The 14,858-nt window shown below is 30.8% G+C and overlaps 1 protein-coding gene across 1 annotated transcript in view; it reads right to left on the bottom strand.

Moving 5' to 3' along the window:
• Positions 1-14,858, bottom strand: part of LOC143228425 (laminin subunit alpha-like) — a 189,771-nt gene that overhangs the window by 122,708 nt on the left and 52,205 nt on the right. The window contains 7 exon segments of the mRNA XM_076459687.1: positions 3,257-3,391; positions 6,216-6,350; positions 7,577-7,714; positions 11,814-11,951; positions 12,597-12,869; positions 14,437-14,557; positions 14,559-14,647. Coding sequence (XP_076315802.1) covers positions 3,257-3,391; positions 6,216-6,350; positions 7,577-7,714; positions 11,814-11,951; positions 12,597-12,869; positions 14,437-14,557; positions 14,559-14,647 — 1,029 coding nt within the window.

The raw sequence follows: 14,858 nt of genomic DNA, 5'->3' as shown, positions 1-14,858 counted from the left end.
TTTATCAGAGATGGTATCAAGAAGCTGCAAGCATTCTCCAGATACATTCTGCTATTATGTGGCCAATTTATCAAGACAAGAGTGAAAAAGTACTCTGTCACAGTATCTGCTAAAATGTGTGAAGCCTACAAGGCATATTTTGGCATGCCTGTTGGGAATCAAGACAAACCCTGGGCACCTCATTTTACCTGCAAGCACTGCAAAAAAACTCTAGAAGGTAAGACGGACAATTTTTGCTTGTTTGAAAAGTAAGATTTTATATGTACAAATTCTAGACCTTTTAAACTTTAAATATCTTTTAATATCAAATAGTATAGAAAAAATATCACATATAAAATATTTTGCATGAACCTCTTACACATTAGTTGTGGATGAAATAAATTTATTCTTCATAATAACAATTTTATTTTGCTCTTTTGCAGAATGGTACAGAGGGGAAAAGAGAGCCATGAAGTTCACTATTCTAAGAATTTGGTGTGACCTCACTGACCACTCAAACAATTGCTACTTCTACATGGTGGGCCATTCTAAATGTTGGGCTGGCAAAAATGCATCTGCTACCATGTATCCGAACCTTCAATCATCCATCATCCCAATGCCACACTCCCCTGAGCACCCTGTACCCATTCCGCCAGAGAGAAAGCAGTCATCTCGAAAAACTACTTACTTCTAAACATTTTTGTATAACTTCAGTATAAATACATGTAAATCTTAATTCATATGTTGTTTTACTCAGACCTTATGTAAATGAATGTGTGCAAATTTGCCAGTTTTTACATAGAAAATAGGTAAATTTCTAAATTTCATTATCCAGGTCACAAAAGCAAAGTTTGAAGGGAATAATGGCCATTTTCTGTACTTTTACAACATAAGCAATTAAGAAATAACACATACTATCCAGGAATAAAATTTGTGTTACATAGTGTTAAGGATACTAGTAAAATGTATTACCTTCATACCAAATAATTCTCTGTACAGAACATATGAAAGACTATTGATACTGTTAAAATGTATTATCTTCATACCAAATAATTCTCTGTACAGAACATATGAAAGACTATTGATATTGTTAAAATGTATTATCTTCATACCAAATAATTCTCTGTACAGAACATATGAAAGACTATTGATACTGTTAAAATGTATTATCTTCATACCAAATAATTCTCTGTACAGAACATATGAAAGACTATTGATACTGTTAAAATGTATTATCTTCATACCAAATAATTCTCTGTACAGAACATATGAAAGACTATTGATACTGTTAAAATGTATTATCTTCATACCAAATAATTCTCTGTACAGAACATATGAAAGACTATTGATACTGTTAAAATGTATTATCTTCATACCAAATAATTCTCTGTACAGAACATATGAAAGACTATTGATACTGTTAAAATGTATTATCTTCATACCAAATAATTCTCTGTACAGAACATATGAAAGACTATTGATACTGTTAAAATGTATTATCTTCCCACAAAATAATTCTCTGTACAGAACATATGAAAGACTATTGATACTGTTAAAATGTATTATCTTCATACCAAATAATTCTCTGTACAGAACATATGAAAGACTATTGATACTGTTAAAATGTATTATCTTCATACCAAATAATTCTCTGTACAGAACATATGAAAGACTATTGATACTGTTAAAATGTATTATCTTCATACCAAATAATTCTCTGTACAGAACATATGAAAGACTATTGATATTGTTAAAATGTATTATCTTCCCACAAAATAATTCTATATATACATTATACAATAGATTATTGATACTGGTAACATGTCTCACCTTAACAACAACAGCTGTTCTAGACAGTATATTACGTAGGTTGGAGATATTGGTAAAGTATCTTACCTTAACAACAACAACTGTTCTAGACAGTATATTACGTAGGTTGGAGATATTGGTAAAGTATCTCACCTAAACAACAACAGCTGTTCTAGACAGTATATTATGTAGGTTGGAGATATTGGTAAAGTATCTCACCTTAACAACAACAGCTGTTCTAGACAGTATATTACGTAGGTTGGAGATATTGGTAAAGTATCTTACCTTAACAACAACAGCTGTTCTAGACAGTATATTACGTAGGTTGGAGATATTGGTAAAGTATCTTACCTTAACAACAACAGCTGTTCTAGACAGTATATTATGTAGGTTGGAGATATTGGTAAAGTATCTCACCTTAACAACAACAGCTGTTCTAGACAGTATATTACGTAGGTTGGAGATATTGGTAAAGTATCTTACCTTAACAACAACAGCTGTTCTAGACAGTATATTACGTGAGGTTGGAGATATTGGTAAAGTATCTCACCTTAACAACAACAGCTGTTCTAGACAGTATATTACGTAGGTTGGAGATATTGGTAAAGTATCTTACCTTAACAACAACAGCTGTTCTAGACAGTATATTACGTAGGTTGGAGATATTGGTAAAGTATCTTACCTTAACAACAACAGCTGTTCTAGACAGTATATTACGTAGGTTGGAGATATTGGTAAAGTATCTTACCTTAACAACAACAGCTGTTCTAGACAGTATATTACGTAGGTTGGAGATATTGGTAAAGTATCTTACCTTAACAACAACAGCTGTTCTAGACAGTATATTACGTAGGTTGGAGATATTGGTAAAGTATCTTACCTTAACAACAACAGCTGTTCTAGACAGTATATTACGTAGGTTGGAGATATTGGTAAAGTATCTTACCTTAACAACAACAGCTGTTCTAGACAGTATATTACGTAGGTTGGAGATATTGGTAAAGTATCTTACCTTAACAACAACAGCTGTTCTAGACAGTATATTACGTAGGTTGGAGATATTGGTAAAGTATCTTACCTTAACAACAACAGCTGTTCTAGACAGTATATTACGTAGGTTGGAGATATTGGTAACATGTCTCACCTTAACAACAACAGCTGTTCTAGACAGTATATTACGTAGGTTGGAGATATTGGTAAAGTATCTTACCTTAACAACAACAGCTGTTCTAGACAGTATATTACGTAGGTTGGAGATATTGGTAAAGTATCTTACCTTAACAACAACAGCTGTTCTAGACAGTATATTACGTAGGTTGGAGATATTGGTAAAGTATCTTACCTTAACAACAACAGCTGTTCTACATAATATAGTAAGTAGACTGGAGATAATGACAAGTTGTCTCACCTTAACAACTGTTCTACAGTGTATATTAAATAGATTGTAGATAATGGTAAGATGTCTTACCTTCACAGCGAGGATAGTTATAAAATCCCTCCCTACATTGTCCACACTTTTCACCATCAAAATTTGATCGACAAAAACATTGGCCATCATCTTTACAAGAAACCCCTTGAGACCCAGCCACGTCACAGTTACAGGCTTTAAGAGAAGAAAAATATTCACTTACTTAAAAAGAAGAAATTAATAACATGCATGTAATGTCATTGACACACTGATACACACTTACTAAATAAATACATTAATAACAATCAATCATTGATACACACATACTAAATAAATACATTAATAACAATCAATCATTGACACCCACATACTAAATAAATACATTAGTAACAATCAATCATTGACACACACATACTAAATAAATACATTAATAACAATCAATCATTGATACACACATACCAAATAAATACATTAATAACAATCAATCATTGATACACACATACTAAATAAATACATTAATAACAATCAATCATTGATACACACATACTAAATAAATACATTAATAACAATCAATCATTGATACACACATACTAAATAAATACATTAATAACAATCAATCATTGACACATACTAAATAAATACATTAATAACAATCAATCATTGACACATACTAAATAAATACATTAATAACAATCAATCAATGATACGCACATACTAAATAAATACATTAATAACAATTAATCATTCATACACACATGCTAAATAAATACATTAATAACAATCAATCATTGATACACACTTACTAAATAAATACATTAATAACAATCAATCATTGACACCCACATACTAAATAAATACATTAATAACAATCAATCATTGACACATACTAAATAAATACATTAATAACAATCAATCAATGATACGCACATACTAAATAAATACATTAATAACAATCAACCATTGATACACACATACTAAATAAACACATTAATAACAATCAACCATTGATACACACATACTAAATAAATACATTAATAACAATCAATCAATGATACACACATACTAAATAAATACATTAATAACAATCACTCATTGACACACACTTACTAAATAAATACATTAATAACAATCAATCAATGATACGCACATACTAAATAAATACATTAATAACAATCAATTATTGATACACGCATAATAAATAAATACATTAATAACAACCAATCATTGATACACGCATACTAAATAAATACATTAATAACAATCAATCATTGACACACACATACTAAATAAATACATTAATAACAATCAATCATTGACACACACATACTAAATAAATACATTAATAACAATCAATCATTGATACACACATACTAAATAAATACATTAATAACAATTAATCATTGACACACACTTACTAAATAAATACATTAATAACAACCAATCATTGATACACACATACTAAATAAATACATTAATAACAATCAATCATTGATACACACATACTAAATAAATACATTAATAACAATCAATCATTGATACACACATACTAAATAAATACATTAATAACAATCAATAATTGATACACACATACTAAATAAATACATTAATAACAATCAATAATTGATACACACATACTAAATAAATACATTAATAACAATCAATAATTGATACACACATACTAAATAAATACATTAATAACAATCAATAATTGACACACACATACTAAATAAATACATTAATAACAATCAATCATTGATACACACATACTAAATAAATACATTAATAACAATCAATCATTGATACACACATACTAAATAAATACATTAATAACAATCAATAATTGATACACACATACTAAATAAATACATTAATAACAATCAATAATTGATACACACATACTAAATAAATACATTAATAACAATCAATAATTGATACACACATACTAAATAAATACATTAATAACAATCAATAATTGATACACACATACTAAATAAATACATTAATAACAATCAATAATTGATACACACATACTAAATGAATACATTAATGAGAATAAAACAGTTCCATAATGGAACCATATATATATACATATTACAGGTTTTTAACTAACAAGAACTATATGTATGTGTTACTGATTTTTAACTAACAAAACCTATATATACTCTTCACAGGTTTTTAACTAACAAAACCTATATATACATGTTGCAGGTTTTTAACTAACAAGACCTATATATACATGTTGCAGGTTTTTAACTAACAAGACCTATATATACATGTTGCAGGTTTTTAACTGACAAGACCTACATACACATGTTGCAGGATTTTAACTAACAAGACCTATATATACATGTTGCAGATTTTTAACTAACAAGATCTATATATACATGTTGCAGGTTTTTAACTGACAAGACCTATATATACATGTTGCAGGATTTTAACTAACAAGACCAATATATACATGTTGCAGGTTTTTAACTAACAAGACCTATATATACATGTTGCAGGTTTTTAACTAACAAGATCTATATATACATGTTGTGGGTTTTTAACTAACAAAACCTATATATACATGTTGCAGGTTTTTAACTAACAAGATCTATATATACATGTTGCAGGTGTTTAAATAACAAGATCTATATATACATGTTGCAGGTTTTTAACTAACAAGACCTATATATACATGTTGCAGGTTTTTAACTGACAAGACCTACATATACATGTTGCAGGATTTTAAATAACAAGAGTTATATATACATGTTGCAGGTTTTTAACTGACAAGACCTATATATACATTTTGCTGGTTTTTAACTAACAAGACCTATATATACACGTTACAGGTTTTAACTCACAACATCTATATATACGTTACAGGTTTGTATATTAACAGGAACATGCATAGTAATTCTAGAAATCTGTGTAAAACTGTAAAGTAGTTGAATCTACTGATTAGTAGTTTGAAGATTATCTCAGATTCTATGGATAGCTATACCATCTAGCAGTACATTACAAGTCAACTCACCTAAACATTCAGGATATTTGTAATACCCAGGAGCACACTGGTCACATTTCTTTCCACTGAAGTTCACCAGACACTGACATTTACCTGTAGAATCACAGATGGAACTAACTGACCCTTGTTGGTCACAGCCACATTCTGAAAATAGTAATAAACAGCTTTAGCACTTGTAAAACTACTAATTAATTTTTACATTATCTCATTAGAATAATCCATGTAGTTACAAGTTCAAAGGGTATGTTAGAAAATGACACACACAAGGTCATCACACAAAGTAACAAACGTTATATTATAAGAAGCTATATTGGCTGTCATCTCTCCAGGGGGGTCAAAACTTCTTAACTGAATCACTTTTTACACTGTCAACTAGTCAGACTGATAAGCTAATCAATGTATATAATTCATCTTATATTTTACACAACCAAAAGAAACCATGAGTGTCAGATATGGCATTTGTCCTATAGCTTTCCCTACTGATTTACTGTGCATTAGTAGTCTAAAATGTATGGTTAAGGTCATCTTTTGAAAGGTAACAGCACTCCCAAATGAACTATTTACAATTTGTTGAGCACTAGCATTTCCCTGGACATCAGCAATAGTGTACACCATGTATACCAACTTGGAGTAATAATACAAAAAGTGTAAGCACTCAAAACAATTGGGCAAATTGATTTATGATACTTCTACCCTAGGGTTCTCCCCAGAAAAGTAAAATGAAGCCCAAAAATTAAATAATATTTCATGCTTGGTATAGGAAGCACAATACTATGGTAGAAAAAATTAGTAACATTTTTGCTTATCTATTACAAAACTCATACAAATTATTTATAACGTTCAAGTTTGTGATATTTAAATGTCTTTGTCAGCTTATAAAATAATACATTAAATGACAACAACCCATAAAGACTTAAAGGTGTCTACCACAATCACAACTATTGCTAAGAACATGCTTTGTACAAATAAAGAGCAAAGTTAAAATGACCTATGAAAAACACACACAATCCATAATGGTATAGCAAATTTAGAACTTTCAAATAATTTAACAGATAATAATCCTACAAAAAGAAAATATTTACATCAGTGAAATAAATACAATATGTAGAAAAATTACAATCAGCTACTAATTCCTTAAGAGCAGTTCTGTGAAACATCTATATAAAACTGGTAACCTATTAACCTTTCACTTACTATATTTCAGTATCTACCACATTCAGTTGAGTTATAGATAACATCAACTGTTTAAAACGTTCAATGTCAAGACAAATAATATATATATATGTATATATAATCATCAGTTTAAAATATTTAATGATTTTTGCATGTAAATATAATACTTTAACTTTACAAAATCATAAAAATCATACCAATACAATCTGGAAATCCAAAGTAACCTGGAGCACAAATGTCACATCGTGGCAATCCAAACCCTGAGTGACACAGACATTCACCTGTTGTCTGGTTACAAATATCTTCTGTACTCCCAATAGGATCACAGGAGCATACTATCAACAGAACAGAAGAAATAACAATCACTACAATAGAAGAACATACTGTCAACAGAACAGTTTATGATCATTACATTAGTGGGAACATACCATCAACTGAACAGTTAACAATAATTTTATTAACAGCAACACAGTGTGAATGGAACAGCTAATAATCACTACATCAACAGGAACATACCATCAACTGGACAATCAATAATAACTACATCAACAGGAACATACTGTGAACAGAACAGATAACAATCACTACATCAACAGGAACATACTGTGAACAGAAGTTAATAATCACTACATTAACAAGAACATACTGTCAATGGAAGAAAACAGTTTATAATCATTACATCAACAGGGCCATACTGTCAACAGAAGTTAACAATCATTACATCAACAGGAACATGCTGTCAACAGAAAAGAACAGTTAATAATCATTACATCAACAGAAAATAATATAAAATTCTATATAAACATGGCAGATAGCTCTACTATGATACTAAATTATACCTATTACAAACCATGGTGTCTGTCCAAGTGTTTGTTTCCCTTCCGTTCACAAAACTGTACATGCAGGCAAAACACAACATTCACTTTTGAAATGACAGTAAAACAAATATGAATAATGTTGACCACAAATTTTATCCCATAAACAGGATATTATACACTAAGCTGTTAGGAATTAATCACAATATCATTACATTTCAAAATATCATGTAACCTAAAGAATAACAATGTAGATTTACCATGTGTTATTCTTGAGTGGTTCTGAGCATGAATGAAATACTCAACAATTACTTTTCACAAGGGTGTTATAAGTAGCTTTGGCTCTGAATGAAACCAAGACTGTAACATAATTGACCTTTTTAAACTCCATGAAATAATTTAAATTGGTAGATTGACATAAACGTTTCCCATCACTGTGGGTAGGTACTTTTGCTTCTACCTAAATATATCTGTCTTAATACACTTAACAGTATAACCTTCATTTAAACAGAGTAATCTCTCTTTGTTTACTAAAGTTATTGTTGAAGTCAGTTTTATTTTTAAAGAAGTACTTATTCTATTACCATAAAGGTTTAGCTACATTACACACACACAATGACAATCTTTTTTCGATTTGATTCTCCAGAACATCACAGGTAAGGTGAAATGCTATACAATTTTTATACGTAAGTCTGTTAAGGGTTACAGTATGAATTTCAGGTAATGTTTCAACATGTTAAAACTCAGCACTTACAGATGACATGCCAAGACATAACATGGAATACTATTTAAATATTCATAAGTAATAACCATCAAGGGTCCTACCCCCCCATCTGAAATTTTATTCACTCTGAATATATTTAAAGAAATCCTTAGTGTCAATTTTTAGATTTTAAGACAACCTTAACTCATACATCTTTTTTGATGTCTTAATTACCTATTTCTTCAGTTTTCTTGGTCTTCTATAATACCAGGCAATTTACATTTCTTAACATTATAATACGTTTCTTTAATTTTATCTCTTTGTGAGCCTTTCTTATTTTACTTGCAGCTGCCTTTTCCTTTTCACAATGAATATTTGTACCTTGAATATTTAAAAATATATATATGAAACATTTTCCACATCTGATCATTGTCTCCAAACAATCCAGCTGTCCAATTCATAACACATAATTCTAATTACATTCCTTCAAAATTTGCTTTTTTAAAATTTGTAACCAAAATATCATTATTCCTCATCCCCATATGTAACAAAACATTGAACCTAATAAGGCAATGAACACTTCAACCCACATGTTACCCCATTTCCATCCTCTTGATAATTTCTATATTTAAAATTAACAATAAATCTATTATTTCTGGTAGGTTCCTTGACCAACTGATAAACAATGCCATCTTAAACAGATTCCCAAAACCTTTCTCCCCCAAAGTTTGCCTCCAACATTTCCTACTCTCTATGTCTCAAATAAAAGTCACACATAATTATGACTTCATTAAGAGCTGAAATCTTAATTTCAATGTAAAATTTCATCAGTATCATTTGGTGGCCTGTAAAAATTCCCACTAAAAGTATTTTCCTTTATATCCACTAATACAAACCCAAAGGGATTCAATCTCCTTGCCATTATTTTTCATATCCTCAGTTTGAACAAAATGTAACTTATTAATTAGCTTCTCTGGCATACCTTTCCCTACATCATGAGCCCCTAAATTCTGTCTCTGCTAGCTCTCTTTATCATATCTCCTGCTTATCAGTTTTCTCATCCATCTGTGCCCCTGGGTAGCATAATCTGATTCGTTTCACCCTATTTACCCCACAGACTATTCTATCCATGTCTTATTAAGGAGCCACCTGTAAATATAACCTCCCTATTATTCACATCCCACAGACTATTCTATCCATGTCTTATTAAGGAGCCACCTATAAATATAACCTCCCTATTATTCACATCCCACAGACTATTCTATCCATGTCTTATTAAGGAGCCACCTATAAATATAACCTCCCTATTATTCACATCTCACAGACTATTCTATCCATGTCTTATTAAGGAGCACCTATACCTATAAATATAACTTCCCCATTATTAGCCACCTATAAATATAACCCACAGACTATTCTATCACAGACATGTCTTATTAAGGAGCCACCTATAAATATAACCTCCTATTATTTACATCCCACAGACTATTCTATCCATGTCTTATTAAGGAGCCACCTATAAATATAACCTCCCTATTATTTACATCCCACAGACTATTCTATCCATGTCTTATTAAGGAGCCACCTATAAATATAACCTCCCTATTATTCACATCCCACAGACTATTCTATCCATGTCTTATTAAGGAGCCACCTATAAATATAACCTCCCTATTATTCACATCCCACAGACTATTCTATCCATGTCTTATCAAGGAGCCACCTATAAATATAACCTCCCTATTATTCACATCCCACAGACTATTCTATCCATGTCTTATTAAGGAGCCACCTATAAATATAACCTCCCTATTATTCACATCCTTCTCTAATCCTGTTGTTTTCCTTCTCTCTAACAGTTCCTCAACTATACAAGGCTGAAACAAGTTGTTCAGCATAATGGGATCATTATAATTAAATTCACTACTTCTTACTCTAATATTATTCTTTCTAACTCCCTGAAAGTCATTGTTAACTGATGTATCCCTTACATGTAAAGTTTAGCTCATCCTGCTACCATTTCCCACAGTCTATCCTTCTCTTTATCTGTTGCCTCTACTTTACTTATGATAGCCTCCAACCTACAAACACTAGATACAAATTGTACATCTTCATACCAGCTTCCTTAAAAGTATGTGTCACTCCAAAATTCACAAATAAAACCCACTCATTATACCTAACAGATTGTGAATGCTTAACTCCCACCCTAGTCTTAACCATTGTATTTATACTCATAGCCTGAAAATAACTACTTAATATCAGACACCAATAGAGTAGTAGCCTATTGTCAACATATACTGCTAAGCCTAACGTTTATGAACCAATTATATTATTTTTTATCATTAATTGTCTTCACGAAAAAATAATAAAATTTATCTTTAATAATATATAACTTAGAAATAGAAAGTGACAATAACTAGTCTTTAATGTATAAGTAATGTTAACAAAAAAATATATTTAGCCTGATTTATGTCATAACCTATCTATAACCACAGGCTACATTTAAACTAATGGATATAAATTATAGCTCCATGAGACAGTACAATAGTTTTAATATTTTGAATTTTACGATTTACCAGTAAGTTGAATTATACCTAAAGTACCCTTACATGTATTGAGCCTGTTAAAAAAGTTTAAAACTATGACCATTTTTCTTTTATTTATCAAAATTACTGTATCTAGTTATTATTGTGTTATTTAACCCAAATTACTACAAATTATCATATAAACATTAAATAACTTTTAAAAAAATCTCCTAGAGCTTAACTTTTCAATGTCCTCTTTGTTCCAATAGCACCCTCTATCATGAGTTAATGACATAATACAAATGGAGTGGTCTGAGTCTTGATTAATTATCCCAAGAAGATTAGAACAGTTAGGTTACAGATGTGAGAATACAGTCAACAAGATACTCACACTGACACAATGGATAGTTATAAAATCCAACATCACATGTAGAACATTGTCTTCCACCATAGTTAGTACGGCAGGAGCACTGTCCTGTTTCCACGTCACATTCTGAACTAATTGCACCAATACCATTGCAGTCACATGCTGAAAGGCAAAGCAGAAAAAATAATTGCAGCAAACATTAGTAAAACTAACACGAACCTTGAATCTAGCCACCATTAAGATGGATGTTTATACATTCCATCCAGTGCAAGAACAAGAGAAAGAACATTTTAAAATATATTGTTAATTTACAAAAATAATAAAAATATATAATTACTCTCTAAAAATATCAACTAATACTAACAACAGAACTTCAATAAATAGATATTATAACTGTTACTGACATACTGAACTTGATTTACCTTGTCTTATACTTGATCTCAAGATGGTGTTGTATTTGAAGCTGTTTAACAGCCCATTTTAACCTCTTTAAAAAATATTTGTTACTGAGTAAATAAAGAATTTTCCAAAACACAAATCAGCATATCATAATTTGTTTTTGTTGTCTACTTTTTTTTATTGTAATCATACGTTGTCCTAAAACCTGTTTTTAATTTCTTATCAACTTCCATTTACTTTAAATAAATGCCCTGAGGTACAGCTTTTGGATTGTTTATTTGTATTTTTTGTTTAATTTGTTACAACGTTTTGAATCATTTGTGTGGCCATCATCAGGTATCTGTTGTCTATTCTACAAACTTCACTGAAAATGATTACATTTCAAATCTAGCTAAATTTTACACTTACATAGGCAATCAGGAAAGCCATAATATCCTCGTGCACACTTGTTACAGTTTTTGCCAGTGTAATTTGGCTTACATGGGCACTGGCCACCTCCAACTTCACAAACATTCTCTTCTGTTCCATTAACATTACAGTCACAAGGTCGACACTGGGGATATCCATAATAGCCAATGTTACACTGGTCACAATAAGGGGGAAGAAACTCAGGTCGACATTCACACTGACCATTACCATCAGCACAATTTCCCGTAGAAAAGGTCAAATCACAGTGACACACTACATGATAAGAAACCACACATACATTGTAATAGTGGCAAAAGTGAAAAAGTACAGTACTGATACTTCTAAATTAACAAACACATCCAAAAACTGTTAAAAATATGCATACATAATCAACACTGCCAACATTTCTACAATTTTCTTAGGACTACACAATACTAATTACAATGTCTAAGTACTCACTTTATTATAGCCAGAACTACCTGCACCTGTCTAGTCTAAGATACTAAAATAATAGGCTCTTGGTGTGTTTTTAACATAGCTTGAATTGAGAAGAACAATGTTTCAAATTTTAAAATCAGTATTAATTGAATTTTTTCTTCTCTTGATAACAATCACATGCATGAAAATATAGGGTGAATGTTACAAAAATGAGACCTCACTGGTTGTGAGGTGCTGTTCATTTAAATTTGACACTAAGCTTCTTGAGGATCATCCATGTCAGTTTGCCACCCTTAACCTTGAAGTGATAGACTAGTGAAAAAAAAAAGCCAGTTAACACTATCCACCACCATCTTCTGGGCTACTCTAATCAAATAGCACTCTAGCCTTTGGAGCAATGTTTTTACAGCTATAGTCATAATAGTTCTTCTAGAAGTAACTTTTTAGTTTGTTTTAAAATTTGTTTTATGAAAAAATATTTTGAATTCACAGCTTTGACATTTTGTTTGTTTTTAATTTCATGCAAAGATACACCAGGGCTATCTGCACGACCCATAACAACATAGCAGTATAAAACTAGAAGGAAGGCAGCTAGTCGTCACCACCCACCACCAACTCTTTGGCTACTCTTTTACTAATGAATAGTGGGATCCACCCTCACATTATAGCATTCCCATGGCTGAAAAGGCAAGTTTATGTTTATGGTATTACCCTTGTTATCAAGTAGTTACAATTTCAGAATTGGCTTTTCTACACTACCATCATTTCAGTTTCTTTAATAACAAAATCACCCCTTCCCAAATACCCTAGAGATAGCATCTACCATTACTTACAAAATCACCTTCCCCGAATACCCTAGAGATAGTACTTACCATTACTTGTTGAAATTTCATAACAAAATATTAAGAAACTAAAGTTGTCTGTCTGTTGTTGCAACAAATCTTCAAAATAAGAAGCAAATGCTATATTTAACACAAGAGCCAGTTTACATATGGTTAAAACAAGATAAAGTAAACCTGAATAAACCAACCTTCTTACATCATTTTGTCATTTGGTATTATATATTAACACATTATTAAATAAAACATTATTCATTTTGCTAGTTTCAGGGTTTACTGTTATTGTGAGCATTGAGGAAGTCTTTAACATCAAATAATGATTTCTAAGTCTTGAGTTACTATTGATTTGTACAGTATGAAGTACCTTCTGAACCAAAGTGATCATCACTATATTTTGTAATACTGAAGTACAGTATGGCCATATTTTCATTAAATTTTGTCATTATGGTTAGCTAGCTTCATCTCAACAGGTAACCTCTTATACTGGTGGTACTTGTCAGTACCAATATGTTTTATTACCATAAATATCACCACCACTTACAGAATTCATAATGTTTACTCACATTGGCAGACATCTGTAGCATTCAGTGCTTTGTTGTAAGGCCTGAAAAACCCTGGTTTGCAGCGGTTACAGTTAATTCCCTCTGTGTTGTGTTCACAGTTCTGGCAGACACCACCTCCTTCAGTAGTTTCCATGAATGTCAAGACTGAGACCTAACTTCTCAATATTTTCATCATAAACACATTCTCTGGCATGTCCAAAGCAGTTGCAGGCTACAATCAAAAGAACAAACTACCTGAATACTCGTAACATCTAAATCATGTCATCAAAGAAACAGCATAACTTTATTGAGCTACACTGTATTACAACAGTAACTTTCAAAACAATAAGTTATTTCCAAGTATGTGAAATATTTACTCACTGATACACTTGATTTTGTTGTTGTTTTTGGCTGAAAAAAACAACAACAAACAATCTCCACAC

This window comes from Tachypleus tridentatus, chromosome 10 (assembly GCF_004210375.1).
Source record: "Tachypleus tridentatus isolate NWPU-2018 chromosome 10, ASM421037v1, whole genome shotgun sequence".
Taxonomy (NCBI): domain Eukaryota; kingdom Metazoa; phylum Arthropoda; class Merostomata; order Xiphosura; family Limulidae; genus Tachypleus; species Tachypleus tridentatus.
The sequence above is the reverse complement of the archived record's forward strand: the minus strand, read 5'-3'. Positions and strand labels throughout refer to the sequence as shown.